Source organism: Nicotiana attenuata, unplaced genomic scaffold (genome assembly GCF_001879085.1).
Source record: "Nicotiana attenuata strain UT unplaced genomic scaffold, NIATTr2, whole genome shotgun sequence".
Classification (NCBI taxonomy): Eukaryota; Viridiplantae; Streptophyta; class Magnoliopsida; order Solanales; family Solanaceae; genus Nicotiana; species Nicotiana attenuata.
The window spans coordinates 29450-47976 of record NW_017672210.1 but is presented as its reverse complement, the minus strand read 5'-3'; the positions used below and the strand labels follow the sequence as shown (position 1 = coordinate 47976).

Below are 18527 nucleotides of genomic sequence, written 5' to 3'. Positions count from 1 at the left end.
GATATACAAACAAAAACAAAAAATAAAGAAAAACATTTTGTTATACATACTCCCTTTATCTTATATAGTCTCTTAAGAAAATAGAATTATCTATAATAAATAATTTATGGAACTTTAACTTTATTTAATTCTTAATAACGATTTTTCTTTTGAAAACCGTCTGTCTCTACCTTCATAAGGTAGGATAAGGTCTGCGTAGACACTACCCTCTCCATACTCCACTTGTGTGATTTCACTCGGTTTATTATTGTTGTTGTCGACAATTTGATAGTTAAAAGTTTCAAAAGTATTTTTTTTTCTTAGACTATCACACTATGTACGTTTATCTAAAATGAAATAAAGCAATAATACCCACCGTAATAATATTGTTAGATTGACATCCCATTACTCTTTACTTTGACTGAGTATGTATATAAAGTATGATGTATAGTGTATCAACTTTTTTTAGCTGAAACGTGTGTTGTTTTCTCATTTGCAACAAAAATCAAAGAATGCTGATTTGGTTTCTCACCAAACCAAAAAACAAAAACAAAAAAAGAAAGAAGGGAAGAGTTGGATATGATGAAACTTTGAAAGCAATGTGCTTATTAGAATAGGATAATCACGGAATGGGCATGAATTACTTTCTTTGGGAACTTGTGGTACATATATTTGCATTCTCAATTCAATATTTGAGTCTTTCCTTACCATGTGATTTTTCTACATAGCAATTTATTTGGTAAACAAAAGGTATTTTCAGCGTTCATTTGACAAGCTCAAGTGCTTCTGATACTATGGGTGTGTTTGGTATAATGGAAAATATTTTCCGTGGAAAATATTTTCCGTGGAAAATATTTTCTTGAAAAACAAGTAGTAATCTTATTCATTTTTCGGTGTTTGGTACGCAGATTAAGGAAAATGACTTCTCAAAAGTATTCATAAATAATTTAGATATAATAAACATGAAGCCATAAACTTTTAAACCGACAACCTTCCGAACCCACAAATTTCATAAACCTTCGAACCGCTAAACTTTCAAAACCGCAGAATTTCGAACCCGTAACACATAAATTTGCTGATGTTTAATTTCGAACTATATATTTTTTATAACTTTTTAGATGCCTTGACTATTTATTTCAATTGTTTAAATCTTTATTTTCAAGTCAAATTAAAAAAAAAAGATTAACTAAAACTTTATTATTTTTGGCCAAATAAAAATATTTAGCCTAAATAATGTAATTTTATCCAAGTTTTATTATAAATTGTATTCGAAAAAATTTATCTAAAAAGTAATATTCTTAAAAAGGTAAAAAAAATATTTTATTTTTTAAAAAAATGTCACGTCGACAGAAAAATCTACATGGCAGGTGAGTGCACCCACACTTTTTGCCACATCAGTGTTTAAGGGGGTAATGGCTCTCAAAAGACCAAGTTGAGGGGGTAACTAAGACCGGACATAGTTCGAAGAGAATACTAATAATATGAGCCAAGTTTAGGGGTGGTTTAAGATATTTTGCCAAACATCTTAAGTAGTGTGTTTGGTAGGCTGAAAATATATTTTTGACACTAAAGATTTATAACAATATCCGCAAATCAATTATTATTTTATGAAAATTACTAAAGATTTACCAAAGTGCCTCCGCCCTCTGGTCCATTTCATCTTACTGTTTAGATTTTTAAGACATGAAATTAAGAAAAACATCAGCAAATATCATTAGTTATAAAGGGTATCTCATTTAATTACCATTATCTTTTCCTTAAATATGAGTCAGGGGTGGAGTGTGTCTTCTGGGATGAGAAAGAGTTGTCATCGTAGTATTGATGCGAGCCAATTCACGGCAACAACTCCGGTTAATGTTGGTCGGCGATTCTCAAAGTATTATAATCCTAAGATAAGATCAATGTTAGATTTTGTCCCATTTTGATTTTCTTCCTTTGTGGTACATTGATATGACTAAGACCAATCTTGTTTGATAGGGTAAACGATGCCGCCGTTTTTTAGAATGGACAATGATGAGCTTGACCTTATGGTTGCTGACCTAATCTGCAATTTGAAACAATATAAGGACGCTCTGAAGAATGAAAGGAGTGTTCTGTCGTTGAAAGTGGCCAAATCTGAAAATATTTTGGGTGCAGGAAATACTTTTGTGAAAGAAGATACGGGTAGGATGGTTATGATGGATGAGAAGAGACTGAATAAGTGGATTATGTTCTGATGCGTCGTTGTTGGATTTGTGGCAGCTCGAGTCATCAAATGAGAAATGGATATTCCTTTGTTTTCGATAAAGATTGTTTATCATGTCCGCGTTCCCCCCTTTTTTTAATTGCATTTGACCCATATAATGTTATGTCATACAATTTGGCATATAACCAGTAGATGCAACTACAAGTTTATAATGAACCAAGTAGCTAGTTTATCACTCCAGTCATTGTTTAAAATAAACCAAGCATACTACTTTTGTCCCAAAAGTTAACCAAAAATCATTTTTAAACAAGACTCGAATATTTTAAATAATAATTACATAACCAAATGTTAATACTATTAACCATCAAAGATAATTAAAAGGGATTCATCCTTTCCATGTAGATATCAACTGCAAACTTTTCCCTGCAGATATCTATTTGTTTGTCATTAAGCTTCACAATCGGCGTATCAACTAAGTGGAAGTCAATAAAATTCATTGCATATGCTCCACTTAGTTCACTACAATAATCAACCACACCATAGGTCAAATAACAAACTATAATAAGTAATGAAGCTAATGGTTGATTTTTCGTATACCTTTTATCTGTGGATGACACATCCAAAATTCGCTCCCGTGATCATTTCTTTGAAATCACATTCTAACCTAGGTGTTTAAACTAACCACTCTTCAAGATCCTGGGCATTATATGTGCCAGAGGCTAAACAAGTACATCAAACTTAGCATCATCATACAAATTGATGTTGCTGTCGTAAATTCGAATCATACCCCGTTTCAAGTGGAAGACAACAGTCGCAAAGTGAGTGTTTTCAATGTGCCAAATGTAGTACAATATTTAGTACTGTACCACTCTACAACACCGGGTTGTTGCACACTTCGTCAAGGATAAATCATTGGCATTGTAAGGCACAAGCATTAACAAATAAAATTATTATCACAAAAATTCACATCTTCTTTTTTTGTCGTCTCCTTCAACTAATCTCATATTGTGTAAAGGTTGTAGCAAAATGCAATATCCAAAACAAGATCATTAGGGTCACAAAGATCAAAATATTTTTTGTTGCATAACCGCATCAACGCCAATAATTTCTCCACATGCTAATAATTTAAAAAATCATATATTATCTACTAAACTACTTGCTTATAGAAAAAAACGCAATGGTTATATCTTGTTACACATGGGTTAGCGCCGCGCAACTCTTCAAACCACTTCCAACTATAGCTTCCAGTCATACAATTCTTATGATACTTCTCCTTCTTGTCCAACCATTTAAGTAAGATGGGAGCCAATACAAAACTAACAAGCAGGAACCCTGGTCTAGACACAATAGGATCAATTGAGTTAGCAAATATAATATGCATACAAGCATCTTTTTCTTTCTATTTTTGAATTTGGCACTATTTAAATTTAAAAAAATAGCCCATTGGGGTGCTTCTTGTCTTCCTCCCCATCTGGTTTAAGTACATCAATCTTAGGTTTATTCCTTTAATTCTTTTTTACCTTCTTCTTGCCAGCAAAAACTGCAGCCTTCCTCAATCCGGTTTGCAGCTTAGTTCACCTTTTTCTTCTTCTTGATGCCTTTGTTTTTCGTTTCTTCTTGTCACGTTTAGAAGGCTCAACATTTTCTTTACTGGCAGAAACTTCAGAACTATCTGCATTTCATTGCATACTACCAATCTTTGAAGCAGTTTTTTTCCCTTGTGCCAGGCTTTGAAGACCGATGAAACTAGTATTTTTCTAGTGGCAGGTTTTGAAAGCTTTGGATTTGCTTTATTTACTGACCAAGGTGGTACCAAGAGACAAGTTTGAATTGTGAAAAGAACTTGTCGACATGCACTCAAGCTAGAAGTCCGGTGTTACCTCCTTCAGGTAAATAGGACTGGAGGGGGAGATAGTGGGGTCCAGCCCCATATGTGAAAGAAGATGAAGCTTCCTTTTGGTTTTTGTCAAGCCAACAAATTTAGAAAATATTTGGACAGCTGACTTTTGCATCAAATATTAATGTCATTGCATACATCATCATGGGCATTCTGAAACTATAAACAGGTGCCTCTACTTTCATTTGTAAACACACTAACAAAGAGAAAGAAAGAGTGAGGTTTCACAGATAGGGTATAAGAAAATAATTTGTGAGAAAAATAGAGAGTGAGCGATATTGTAGTGAGGTGGGAATATCAAAAGAGTGTTATTTCTTTTGAGTGTTGTAGTGATCTTTGGAGTATTTTACTCGGACCTACAAAGTGTAAAATTCCTTGTTGTAGTGATATCAGTTGCTCCTTTGGGGCCGTGATTTTTTCCTTATTCAGAAGGATTTTCCACGTAAAAATCTTGGTGTTGTTGTCACTCTTTTATTCTTGTTAATTATCGTATCTCGGTGCTACGTTATTATTCTGCTTTTATTACCGTGAATATTATTTATGTGGGGATTTATTCCCAACAACTAGTATCAAAGCACAGGTTCTGCTCGTTCACAGAAATACTATTCATTGTCGGTGGTACTATACTCGGTGAAAAACAAAAATGTGTGGAGTAAAGTACGAGGTAGCAAAATTTTAACAAATTTGTCAACATGACAAAGATTGATGAGGGATCTACTCATCTAACAAGGATTACACAAGGTACTAGATGTTGATGCCAAAAAGCCTGATACCATGAAAACTGAGGATTCGGCTGACTTGGATGAAAGGGCTGCTAGTGTAATCAGGTTGCCCTTATTAGATGATGTGGTAAAATAACATCATTGATGAAGACACCGCATGTGGCATTTGGACAAGGTTGCAAAGCCTATACATGTCCAAAACGCTGACAAATAAATTGTACCTGAAGAAGTAGTTATACACCCTACACATGGGTGAATGTACGAATTTTTTGTCACATTTAAATGTGTTTAACGGACTAACCACATAGCTCGCCAGTCTCGAAGTGAAAATCGAGGAAGAAGATAAAGCCATCTTGCTATTGAACTCGTTGCCATCTTCGTAGGATAATTTTGCAACAACTATCCTGCACGGTAAGACTACCATTGAGTTGAAAAGATGTCTCATTGGCTCTTCTACTCAATGGGAAAATGAGGAAGAAGCCTGAATATCAAGGACATGCTCTCATCACAGAAGGTAGAGGCAGGAGTTATCAAAGGAGTTGGGGTAACTATGGTAGATTCGGAGCTCGTGGGAAGTCTAAGAACCGATCCAAATCAAGAGCTAGAAATTGCTACAATTGTGATCAACCAGGTCACTTCAAAAGAGATTGCCCAAATCTAAGGAAGGGCAAAGGTGAAAGTAGTGGCCAGAAGAATGACGAGAACACAACCGCCATAGTGCAAAACAATGATAATATTGTTCTCTCTATAAATGAGGAAGAGGAATGCATTCACTTGTCAGGTCCAGAGTCGAAATTAGTGGTTGATATAGCAGCATCTTACCATGCCACACCAGTAAGAGAATTTTTTTGTTGATATGTAGTAGGTGATTTTGCAACTGTGAGAATGGGTAACACGAGTTACTCAAAAATTGCAGGGATCGATGACATTTGTATCAAGACAAATGTCGGATGCACATTGGTTCTAAAGGACGTGCAGCATGTACTTGATTTGCGGATGAACTTGATCTCGGGAATTGCTTTAGACCGAGATGGATACGAGAACTATTTTGTAAATCAAAAGTGGAGACTCACCAATGGATCATTGGTGATTGCAAAGGGAGTTGCTCGTGGCACGTTGTACAGGACAAATGCAGAAATATGCCACGGTGAATTGAATGCGGCAAAAGATGAGATTTCTGCAGATTTGTGGCACAAAAGAATGGGTCATATGAGCGAGAAATGACCGCAGATTCTTGCCAAGAAATCACTCAATTCTTATGCTAAAGGTACAATGGTAAAACCTTGTGACTATTGTTTATTTGGTAAGCAGCAATAGAATCTCATTTCAGACATCGTCTGAAAGAAAATTGAATATAGTTGATTTGGTATATTCTGATATTCATGGCCCAATGGAAATTTAGTCGATGGGCGGTAACAAATTTTTGTTACTTTTATTGATGATGCTTCACGAAAATTATGGGTTTATATTTTCAAAACCAAAGATCAGGTGTTTCAAGTTTTTCAGAAATTTCATGCTCTAGTGGAAAGGGAGACATGCCAAAAGCTAAAGCGTCTCCGAAGTGACAATGGAGGTGAGTAGACTTCAAGGAATTTGAAGAGTACTACTCGAGCCATGGGATCAGACATGAAAAGACAGTTCCTGGAACCCCACAGCACAATGGCGAAGCCGAAAGGATGAACCGCACCATTGTGGAGAAGGTGAGAAGCATGCTCAGAACGGCTAAACCGCCTAAGTCATTATGGGGTGAAGCAGTTCAGGCAGCCTGTTACTTGATCAATAGAAGTCCATAAGTTCCGTTGGCGTTTGACATCCCAGAGAGAGTTTGGACCAACAAAGAGATGTCCTACTCGCATCTGAAGGTGTTCGGTTGCAGAGCTTTTGCACATGTACCAAAGGAGCAAAGAACAAAGCTGGATGATAAATCCGTTCCCTCCATTTTCATCGGATATGGAGATGATAAATCCGTTCCCTCCATTTTCATCGGATTGTGGGATCCTGTAAAGAAGAAGTTCATTAGAAGAAATGATGTAATCTTTCGAGAAAGTGAAGTTGGAGCTGTAGATGATCAGTCAGAGAAGGCCAAGAATGGTATATTCCCTATCCTTGTTACCATTCCTTCTACTTCTAACAATCCCACAAGTGTAGAAATTAGGACCGGCGAGGTTGCCGAGCAGGGGGAGCAACCTGGTGAGGTTATTGAGCAGGGGGAGCAACTTGATGATGATGTCGAGCAAGTGGAGTACCCCACTCAGGAAGAAGAACAACCTCGGCCTCTGAGGAGATCAGAAAGGCCAAGGGTAGAGTCATGCAGGTACCCTTCCACAGAGTATGTCCTTATCAGTGATGAGGGGGAGCTAGAAAGCCTTAGGAGGTTGTCCCATCCAAAAAAAGAATCATTGGATGAAATCCATGAAAAAGAGATGAAATCTCTACAGAAAAATGGCACGTGCAAGCTGATTGAACTTCCAAAGGGTAAAAGACCACTCAAATGCAAATGGGTCTTTAAACTCAAGAAAGATAGAAATGGCAAGCTGGTTAGATACAAAGCTTGATTGGTGGTAAAAAGCTTCAAACAGAAGAAATGTATTGATTTTGACAAATTTTTCTCACCTGTTGTCAAAATGACTTCTAATCGAGCAATCTGAGCTTAACAGCTAACCTAGATCTTAAAGTGGAGCTGTTGGACGTGAAAACTACATTTCTTCATGGAGATTTGAAGAGGAGATTTATATGAAGTAGCCAGAAGAATTTAAAGTAGCTAGAAAGAAACATATGGTGTGCAAATTGAATAAGAGTCTTTATGGGTTGAAGCAAGAACCAAGGCAGTGGTACAAGAAGTTTGACTCATTCATGAAAAGTCAAACTTACATAAAGACATATTCTGATCCATGTGAATACTTCAAAAGATTTTCTGACAATAATTTTATGATTTTGTTGGTGTATGTGGATGACATGTTAATTGTAGGAAAAGACAAGGAGTTGGTCACAAATTTGAAGGGAGATTTGTCCAAGTCATTTGATATGACGGACTTGGGCCCAGCACAATAAATTTTGGGTATGAAGATAGTTCCAGAGCGAACAAGTAGAAAGTTGTGGCTATCTCAGGATAAGTACATTGAATGTGTACTGGAACGCTTCAACATGAAGAATGCTAAGCCAATCAGCACGCCTCTTGCTGGTCAACTGAAGTTAAGCAAGAAGATGTGTCCTACAACAATGGAGGAAAAGGAAAGCCTGCTCAAAGTTCCTTATTCCTCTGTCGTCGGAAGTTTGATGTATTCAATGGTATGCACTAAACCTGATATTGCTCACGCAGTGGGTGTTGTTAGCAGGTTTCTTGAAAATCCTGGAAGAGAACATTGGGAAGCAGTCAAGTGGATACTCAGGCACCAGAAAGGTACCGCGGGATATTGTTTGTGCTTTGGAGGATTTAATCCAATCTTGAAGAGCTATACAGATGCTGATATGGCAGGTGACATTGATAATAGAAAATCCACTATTGGATATTTATTTACATCTTTAGGGGAGCTTTATATCATGGAAGTCGAGGTTGCAGAAGTGTGTCGCACTCTCTACAACTGAAGCGGAGTATATTGCTGCTACTGAAGCTAGGAAGGAGATGATATGGTTGAAATGGTTCCTTCAATTGCATCAGAAGGAGTATGTCGTCTATTGTGACAGTCAAAGTGCAATAGACCTTAATAAGAACTCTATATACCAAGCAAGAACCAAATACATCGACGTGAGATATCACTGGATTCGAGAAATGGTAGAGAATGAATCTCTAAAAGTCTTGAATTTTTTTTATAAGTGAGAATCCCGTAGATATGCTGACCAAGGTGGTACCAAGAGACAAGTTCGAATTGTGCAAAGAACTTGTCGGCATGCACTCAAGCTAGAAGTCCGGTGTTACCTCCTTCAGGTAAATGGGACTGGAGGGAGAGATAGTGGGGTCCAGCCCCATATGTGAAAGAAGATGAAGCTTCCTTTTGGTTTTTGTCAAGCCAACCAATTTAGAAAAGTTTTGGGCAGCTGACTTTTGCAGCAAATATTGATGTCATTGCATACATCATCATGGGCATTCTGCAACTATAAATAGGTGCCTCCACTTTCATTTGTAAACACCAACAAAGAGAAAGAAAGAGTGAGGTTTCACAGACAGGGGTATAAGAAAATAGTCTTTGGGAAGAATAGAGAGTGAGCGATATTGTAGTGAGGTGAGAATATCAAAAGAGTGTTATTTCTTTTGAGTGTTGTAGTGGTCTTTGGAGTATTCTACTCGAACCTACAAACTGTAAAATTCCTTGCTATAGTGTATCAGTTGCTCCTTTCGGGGCCGTGGTTTTTCCCTTATTCAGAAGAGTTTTCCACGTAAAAATCTTGGTGTCGTTATCATTCTTTTATTCTTGTTAATTACCGTATCTCAGTGCTACATTATTGTTCCGCTTTTATTACCGTAAATATTATTTTTGTGGAGTTTTATTCCCAACATCTTCATCATGTTTACTACATGCAAATAAGCAATATCACAGTTAATAACTTGAAACATACACTTGGAATTTTACAAATTAGAAAGAACAATTTCGGCGAATAATTGAAAGCAGATAATAATCGACCATAAGTTTATTAGTACACATTTGGTTGTGATACCGTCGCACAATCGAGAAAACTGAGCCCAAAGCTAGCCGAACAATGAACAACATCAAGATCTACACAAACCAAATACAAAATAGCAAATGCTCATGCACTTCACTTCAAAAAATTGCATTCTTCAAACCCAAAATCCCCGATTTATGAAAAGAAAAAAAGAAAATTTAGGATTTACCCAGATTTGACGATTTCTAAAGAAATACACTTTGTGATGAGGGAGGTTTGTATAGGCGAGAGAAAGTTTAATGTCGTATGTTTGGGGTCCGTCATTGCCGGAAACCGACTTGGTGGAGTGAGTCTACGGCGACAAGAGAGAGAGATGAAGCGGGAGAAATAAAAAATTCTATACTTAAATAGCTAGCCCCCATGTCTTGAAAATATTAAATTGGCCCCTGATACCCCTTTAAGCCATTAAACTACTATATGTTAACAATTATTCGACCCAAAAATAAGTGAGAAAGAAAAATGGAAGTTGTTTACTTCAATCAAGTTTTCAAGGGGTCCTTCTAACAATTGTTCTCTAGTAACGGTTGGAATTGGAAAAAAGCTAATGCATGATTTTAAAAAGAAACAAAGGGAGTATTATTTAAATGTTGGTTGGAATGGTAACATGATGATTAGACATAAATAGTAACGAAGGAGAATAACTTACAGCTTGTTTGGATGGTTGTTACACATTGTATTGTATCGTATTGTTACGTTAAATACGATGTTTGTTTTGATTGTTACTTAAATTTTATTGTATCATATCGTTAAATCCGTCGTTACGTAACGATGAAATGTGCCACTTTATGTAACGACCGATTTGGTGTGGTCGCGTCGTTACCTTGTCTTTTTCTCTCAATCTCACCGTTCATTATTATTAAATAATTTTATTTTATCATTTACCATACTATTTTATAAAATAATTTTACTTTGTATCATTATTTTTTTTATAATATTGCAAGTTTATTCTTCATATTGCTGATGCGTGATATCATGAAACGATAGCAAACGACACAATCTATCCGAACATTGTACTTATCAAACAATACAATGTAATATAATACAATACGATACATTATGAAACGATATGTAACAACCATCCAAACAAGCTGTTAGGAAAAAGTCAATTCTTTCATTTTAACTGTAAAGCTTTTTCGACAACCAAACACAAAAAATGACTTTTTAACTTTTCAGTAAAAGAACTAGCCATGTTTATAACTTCTTCGCGTAAATAAGAATCTTCAAAAACTATATCCATTGAAGGGATTCTACAAATGATTAATTTCCAAACATATACTGTAGGGAATTAATTTATTGCTGGGAAACTTATATTACAAACATGACAAAATACTAGGTTCAGATTGAACGATATGATCTGCGGTTGCTGATTGACATTTCTGGCAGTTCTCCACACATGTTTGTTCACAGAGAAATCCCATTACTGGACTCAATATTGGCCAATATTGTGAAGATTTCACTCGAAGATCCTTCCTTTTTACAGGAAACACCAGGTATGCCATTTCGGAGGACATGAAAGGAAACTGCATCAGATCACGAGAGATCCTTCGCGCCACAACTAATTAAAAGCGATGAATGAACAAAGGCGAGTGACAATAAAGCGAGGTGTTCATCAACTAAGATGTTCTATGCATTACCTCTAACAACAAAACTATTTAAAATCTCATCCAATGTTCCTTACTAACATCCGAGGCCCCATCAATGTGTTCCATTTTGAAAACTACATTTTGCAATAACATTTCAGCATTTTGTGTTTAACTCTAGTTGCTAATTCAACAATCAACATCTTGTACGTTCCACCACTGCAAAATCCAAATGCCAAAACTGCCTTCACCATACGTCTATCAGTTTCTGCATATATTTTGCAAAAAGAAAGTGAAGGGCCATTGTGCATGGTCAGCTCGAAGAACCATCTAACAAGCAGTGATTCCAGATCAACTTCAAGTTCTCTTCTAGCATTTTCAACAACACGTTTTCTTCGACTGTTTGCTTCTGCATTTTTGGTAAAAGAATGTAAATCACATCAATTATTTCAGCAGTGAAGTAGCAGTTCAGAAAATAAAACAGAAAGGCTCAAAAATAGAGAAATGAAGAGGCACAGCATGATGCTGTTTGTATTTCTGCGGCACATGCATGTTAATACCATACATTAACATGACCTACTGTAAATATTCTTTGAATAAACAAGATTTGGATGGATTCAACCCAACAAGAAGCAAAACCAGATTCGAATCAGTGGTTAGTTTGTGTAGCTCCAGCTTTTTGGATGAAATTGTTCACAATTCAGTGGATAAATCAGTAAAGTGGGAGCAGGGTCAAGGTTTATGCTTAGAATACTATGATACGGTTACGAGTAACCCATACCAATACTGATGTATCATGCAGAGACATCCAAAAATAGAAAACATAAAATAAAAAGAGATACATAATTGCTTGTCAGGAAAGGAGAACCTACTCGCAACTGGGATATGATTCCAGGCATTTTCAGGAAAATCTCCCGAGCAACCTCACCAGTTGAATATCTGAAATCAAATCGATCTGCATGTCGAAGCTTAAACCTAATCGACTGATTTCTATATGATTTTGCAATTGTGTGATCAACACGTATAACATCATATCGGCACACTGAAGAATCCTTGCCAAAGGGCCATCTCAAGCCACCCTTAACATCTGGGTCCAAAATGGCAGAACCAACAAGATCTTTAATTCCGTTAGTCTCCTCATCCTGAAAAATGCAAAGAAGCATCTAAATCACTGGACTCACAGAAAGAATCATCTTACTATACAAAAAGCACAAGTGGTGTTCTTTCAGTAAAACAGTGCATGAGTCCTGATGATAAGATGAAGACGAAAGTGGCGTGCAAATGAAATCAGTAACTCATGACAATATGTCAATAAAAAGTAAAAATAATATCATACAAATTACTCTCAAGTCTACAGATTTAGGTGTTCTCTAATCCTTGATATCCTGCTCATCTCATAAAAGAAAATTGTTCGCCCACTTAAAGATCGTCCAGTCCACATTTTTCCTGATATTGAGATAAATGTTTTAATGTATTTATTATAGTCGTTATCCTACTCGTCATGTTGTGTTGTGAACTTTCCTTGATGATTAAATCATAAACCAAAAATGGGGACAAGGGATTTGAATTGGGACCAGGGCAATGACAAGTTTCTTCTACCTTCCACCCTCTCCCCAATAGACCGCCAACATTGAACAAATCGAATGGAAAAGGGAACAGGGGAGAGGAAGCTAATGAAACATAAAATAAGATAACAAACAGTAATTGTACAGAATGCAGTAAGATTAGCTGCTAACAGCAGAGATAAAATTTTGATACTGTAAACACCAGAAAGAGAATTAGATATGATTGTTCCAAGAAAATTCTCCAATGGAAAGGCAGACTTATGCAGTTGCCAAAAAGCAAATCATAGACTCTAGTTTTTTTGGTGATATGTATAGCTTTTACCACTTGGAAACCTGAAATGCGACCAGTGATTCCTATTTCCTTAAGAACATCATCCCTGGTACTAAATCACTAAACAATTATTCAACCTGACAAGCGCAATCTAGAGGCTAAGGACCTAGTATTAGACAAGGTGAACTGAAGAAATATATCAAGACACCTCATTTGCAAACAAAAAGAACTGTCCTCAAAGCCACAAAAAAGGGGCAAACAATGTTGCACAGATGAGTAACTGAATGCTGATGTTTATCTCTAATGTTTAGAAAAATACAAACATAGGCAGAACTTTCAAATATGAGTTACAACTTAATAAAGGCAAAAGGATTGCAAGGAAACAACAAAACAAATGGAGAACGCACATTGAATAGCATAGATCCACTCTACAAGGAAAAACGGAAAAATTAATTCTCAATGGAGGAAATAACTTACAGATAAAGCTATGATTTTCTTGGTACAGAGCAATAACCTCAGGTCTAAACTCTTTCCAACACAGCTCATGTCTACGACCATGTGTCGTACTGGGCTCAACTCAATCTTATAAAGGAAAAGGTCAATGTCATAATAGTTACAGGAAGATAAACAACAAGAAGTAAAGCGGGCAAAAATATAGGTAGGTGGTGGCAAATATGTTAATGACGATATTGTTATTCTAAAAATAAGAAGTTAATTGAGCAACTTACTAGAAATTTTAGTCATAAAAGGTTGAGACTACTAACATATGCTTTTATCAAAAGAAGCAGAAGGAACTACATACTAACCTTATGGAGTTGAATTTTTTTAAGATCTTTCGCCACAACACATTTGCACGAAATAGTTGAGTCAGGCAGCAATTTATCAACAAGCTACAAAACATAAGGATAGAGCTAAAAGAACCAATACAAGAGGAGGAAGACATTTGTTAGAAGATTAAAAATCATACCGCTAAATAGTATAATTCTTTCTCTTGCACATATTCAAGTCCAAGTTCCTCAACTACTAGGTTTTCCATGAATTCCACATACGAAGGAGGAATATTCGTATACAAAGTTTTTTTCATTTGTGTGAAAGTAGATTCACCAAATGGGTTACTTTTCAGGGATTCTTGGCAAATTGAAGAACTCCTGCATCACAAAGAATTTAAAAAGTATTTAATAGACTCCAAAAACCAATGCTTTAAACACTACACAAAAAAGTGTGTGATACATGAAATATATGAGGCTATTAAGAGGTAAAAATGGTACTGATGCTACAAAACATCATAGGGTATAAGAATATCAGAATTCAGAAGTTTGAAGGATATAGTTGTCTATGTTTCGACCAGATATCTTTCCTTGATGATAGCATCCACAATGTAGAATTTTGGATTGAAACTAACCATGACGTGTGCTATAGTTGGTTCCTAAAAGTAAAACCTCCACCCTTCCCCCTATGCAAAGTGAAAAGGGAAAATTTTCTCTAATCTTGCAGGAAATAAAGATTGCATACTGAGCAAATATCTGTCTTCATATAAAAGAAAGAAAAACAACGTGGCAACTAATTTAAATTAGAAAATTAAATCCTCTAGATATCGTTAATATTAAGATTTTATTTCCCTTCTAGAAGTCATATGAATTCAATGCTCAGAACAGCTGAGACAAACAATATTATAGAAGAGTGGATGTAAGGCCTCTAAGATCTATCCATAGGATGAAAGTTGTAAAAATGTGAAGTTAGACGGATGAACCGATCTTGTCCATTCAGAAATGCTCACACATCCAATAAAAGATTCTTGTTGCATGTATTGAGAATAAAATGAGAAAACGCTGCCTTAGATGGTTAGTCGTATCTTGTTTAGACCTCCATATAGAAATTATAATGATTAAAGGTGCTATATCAAGACGAGGTAGATCTAAAATCACATTGGGACAAAAACTATAACCTCTTGGAATCAAAGTGGACTTAGACACAGAGGGTAATGCAAGTAAAGAACTAAAAAAGCAATACTAACCATGTAGGATGAAGGACTAGTTGTTATTGTTATAATTACATTAGGCTTGGTGTTCGCCAAAAGTCTTTTTTGCCAAGACTTGTATGCCCGTGTATGAAAATTGTGCAATATAGAGACTCTAGTTTAGAGAACTCCTAAGGTGCCGGACAAGAAAAGATTTTGTAATATTAGAAGAAAATGAACCCGACGAGAGCAGAATGTATCCAGAGGACTCATATAACCAGCTCCAACTAGTTTAGGAATGAGATAAAATTGATTGATTAATTGTTTTCCTAAAGTAACACGACTAGGAGACATGATCTTAAAACAACAATGACGAAGACTGTATGTTAGAGCATGAAGGCGATGGTACTTCTCTAATCACAATAAAGAATCAAAAGAATCAAGCCAACATATTCCAGTTTAAATGATAACACCATTTGTACATTCAATGTTGTAGTCCTGTTTGTGATCTTTTAATGTATTAGTTTTTGTGGGATTACAGTTTACAAGGATTGGAGTTGAAAACATATTTAAGTACAATAAAAAGTACACTCTAACATCTTAAGCTTTTAAACAAAGTGGCCAGACAGTTTGACATGATATCATAGTAAGAAAAGCACCTAGGTTAAAGTCGCCATTTGTTAAAAATATAATCACGTGCTTATCACAAGTGAGGGGGCATATTGAAAGCATAACTAAATAACTAAAAGTATGCTTTCTCAAACAGTCTTTAAACTTTTAGATGATATGGTCACACACTCAACACAAGGCAAACAATTGATAAAGGAGACAACTTCTAATAAGTTTGTTGGAAGAAAATACATCATTGATGTCTTCGATACAGCCTAACCTGCCTAATATAATGACAAACATAGAGAAGAGATTACCAACTAATAAAAACTTTTTTCCTTGGTCATCTGTCGACACTATAGCACATAAACTAATGATTTATTAGCTTAAACTCTACATCATTTTTTTTTTAAAATTTTACACACAGTCACACATTTTCCCGACGGGAACATTCGATAGTGTCAGGGAGCCAAAAACATTGAGCCATGCGTTATCCCAATTTCACATTATTTCTGTATCCTTTAATTCCCCTATATAGGAATTATTTAAACACTTCTCTACTTTCATCATCGAACGTTTTAGTATTCGTGAGCCAAAAGGGGGTGAATATATGGGGTAATCGACTAGGAGAAACAGCCACTCTATTTTTAGGAGAAACTCTTAATAAATATTGAATTAAACGGGCACATGATGATGTCTTTCAGAGGAAATTAGTAACACGACGATAAAGCATAGCATGTGAAATGAAGAATACTAACCCATAAAAGAGTATTTTTCCAAAACGAGCTACTAAAGCTGGCTTTACTTTTGCCATATCATAAGCTGCTTCCATTTCATACTTTACTCGTTGAAAAGACAAAAGTAAGTCTTGCTTCACATTTTCCTCCACCAAACTCCATGCTTTATCTTCAAACTCAGTCGTACTTTCACTGCAACCTGAAAAAGTGTACATATTACTTAGTAAACAGTACTATGTTTACTAAGTAAAAACTATAATCGATATACACCACTTCTTGTTTTAAAGGTTGATATGGTGACCTAGAAAACCCAGCAGAACACAGAAAGGTTGCCATAATAGCACCAACTAATTATAGATCATTAATCATTCATCCAATATCACAAAATTTGTACAAAAGAGTGGTACCAGATATTCTAACCAATAAACGCATCCATCCCATTCTGTATCGTGCAACCATAAGTCTTTCCTTAGACAAAATAAAAAGATTTTGGGGTTGGGGAAGGAACCTTTGAATAATTTAGAATCAAGTACGTAATAAACAAGTGAGAAGTTTATAACCAACCATGTATCATGTATAGTTATATCACTGTTTCTCTGGCACAAATTAAAGAGCAAATATCATTTGTAGCCCATCGGGCCAAACATATATCATCTGATAGCCACAAATTGACCCATACAATTCATAACCTAAAAACAATAACAACTGGTAGCCGTCGCCTCCCATCCCTATCTTTCTTCTTTACTATCTTTCTTCTTCTCTTTCACGCCAGCAACCCATGGCTGTGGTTCCATGGACGCTTTTCTCTTTCTGTCTCTCTCTCTCTTTAAAAAGCCTCTTTGGTTTCTCTCGTCTCCCTTTTCTTGTATTTCGGGGTTTGGATCCTTTATTCGGTTCTCGAAAATCTGAAAGCCATTGTAATTTTCATCTTATATTTTAATTCTTGTTTGCAATTCAAAACCTGATATCATACTGCAAAAACCTTGTTACTCCTACATTCACACTAGACCAAAAGCTTTATTTGAACAATTTATTGGCAGATTGTTTTTTCTGACTTCGTGATTAATTTCGTAGTCTTCTAGTTGTGTTTTCACATCACATTAATCAGGTACTGGATCTTTTGTTTTCCCTGGAAGATTTTCTTGATTCATCAGCTCGCCCTGAGCATTTTAAGCCTCTGTTTAATAGTATCTTCTTTTTGGGAGCCAGTGATCTCCTTGTCCTCTGTTTTTGCTCCACCAAACCCGATAGTCGTTTACAAAGTGGATCATTGTTTGGGCTACATCGCTAAGAGATTTTCTATTGACCTTATATACAAAATAGATTGTCACTATACAAAAATATACAAAATAGACTGTTAATATACAAAAAATATACAAAATAGACTGTCACTATACATAATAGACTGTTAATATACAAAAAAATATACAAAATAGACTGTCACTATACAAAATAGACTATTAATATACAAAAAATATACAAAATAGACTATCACTATACAAAATAGACTGTTACTATACAAAAAATATAAAAAATAAACTGTTACTATACAAAAAATATACAAAATAGACTGTCACTATGCAAAAAATATACAAAATAGACTGTTATTATACAAAAAATATACAAAATAGACATTTCGTATATGACATGCATTACATATTTCATTCAATTCTTAGCTAATATTATTAGATCCAAAAGTACAAAATACAATTTAAAAAGGCAAAGAAAGGTTGATCTATCGCACTAGGTAGGGGTCGAACCTGCGACCTTCAGCTTAGGAAATAGACACTCTATCCACTGGGCTACAGGCGCTTGTACTGTCATCCTCATTGCTTTCGGCTACTATATGCAATATGTTTGGGCCGAAGGGCCATTTTTTGTAAGTGGTACAAATTTTTTGTAAGTGGTAGTTTTCTCCAAATTAAATGCTATATTTGAGGTTGCAGAATTGTATATTAGGACAACCGAATTGTACGTCACGGACGCACACTCACGTCCAAAATGTTGCGCATATAGTACCCACCTAGCCGATAAAGAACCGAAAAGAACACTCTCTAGGTACCATCACTAAAGCTACAATAACACATAACGAAGCACATATAAGTAGATAGTAGTACCTTCGATTAGAACCAAAGAATGTGGATTTTGGCCTGATTTGCGCTCAAAGGACTCCGCCGGAAAAGGTTGGAGCCTCACAAGAGACGAAAACTGAGAATTATCAGCTAATCCAACGGCGAACCATTTCGAAACTGCATCATTAGCGTAAACGATATTTTTCCCGCCCAAATATTTTTGCTTTCTCTTTTGTTCCCCAAACGACTTGATATTCAGGTTTTTTCTTAAAGAAGGTACCAAAGATTCCGGCG

General features: G+C 35.7%; 1 protein-coding gene across 1 annotated transcript; it reads right to left on the bottom strand.

Moving 5' to 3' along the window:
* Positions 1 to 10549: 10549 nt before the first annotated feature.
* On the bottom strand, positions 10550 to 17428 carry LOC109212336. The gene is made up of 7 exons (XM_019375966.1): positions 16726 to 17428; positions 16183 to 16360; positions 13826 to 14006; positions 13665 to 13748; positions 13336 to 13440; positions 11895 to 12164; positions 10550 to 11431 (listed from the first exon to the last, which is right to left on the bottom strand). The coding sequence occupies exons 1-7, from the start codon at positions 16733 to 16735 to the stop codon at positions 11336 to 11338; spliced, it is 924 nt and encodes a 307-aa protein (XP_019231511.1). The 5' UTR covers positions 16736 to 17428; the 3' UTR covers positions 10550 to 11335.
* Positions 17429 to 18527: the final 1099 nt, after the last annotated feature.

What these genes read in the sequence shown, in the direction of transcription:
- LOC109212336 (XM_019375966.1), bottom strand. An exon ending in AAAAAATTCAACTCCATAAG is followed by an intron (nt 13,441 to 13,664) that starts GTTAGTATGTAG and finishes TTCCTTTATAAG; the next exon opens with ATTGAGTTGAGCCCAGTACG. An exon ending in AGAAAATCATAGCTTTATCT is followed by an intron (nt 12,165 to 13,335) that starts GTAAGTTATTTC and finishes TGCATTTTTCAG; the next exon opens with GATGAGGAGACTAACGGAAT.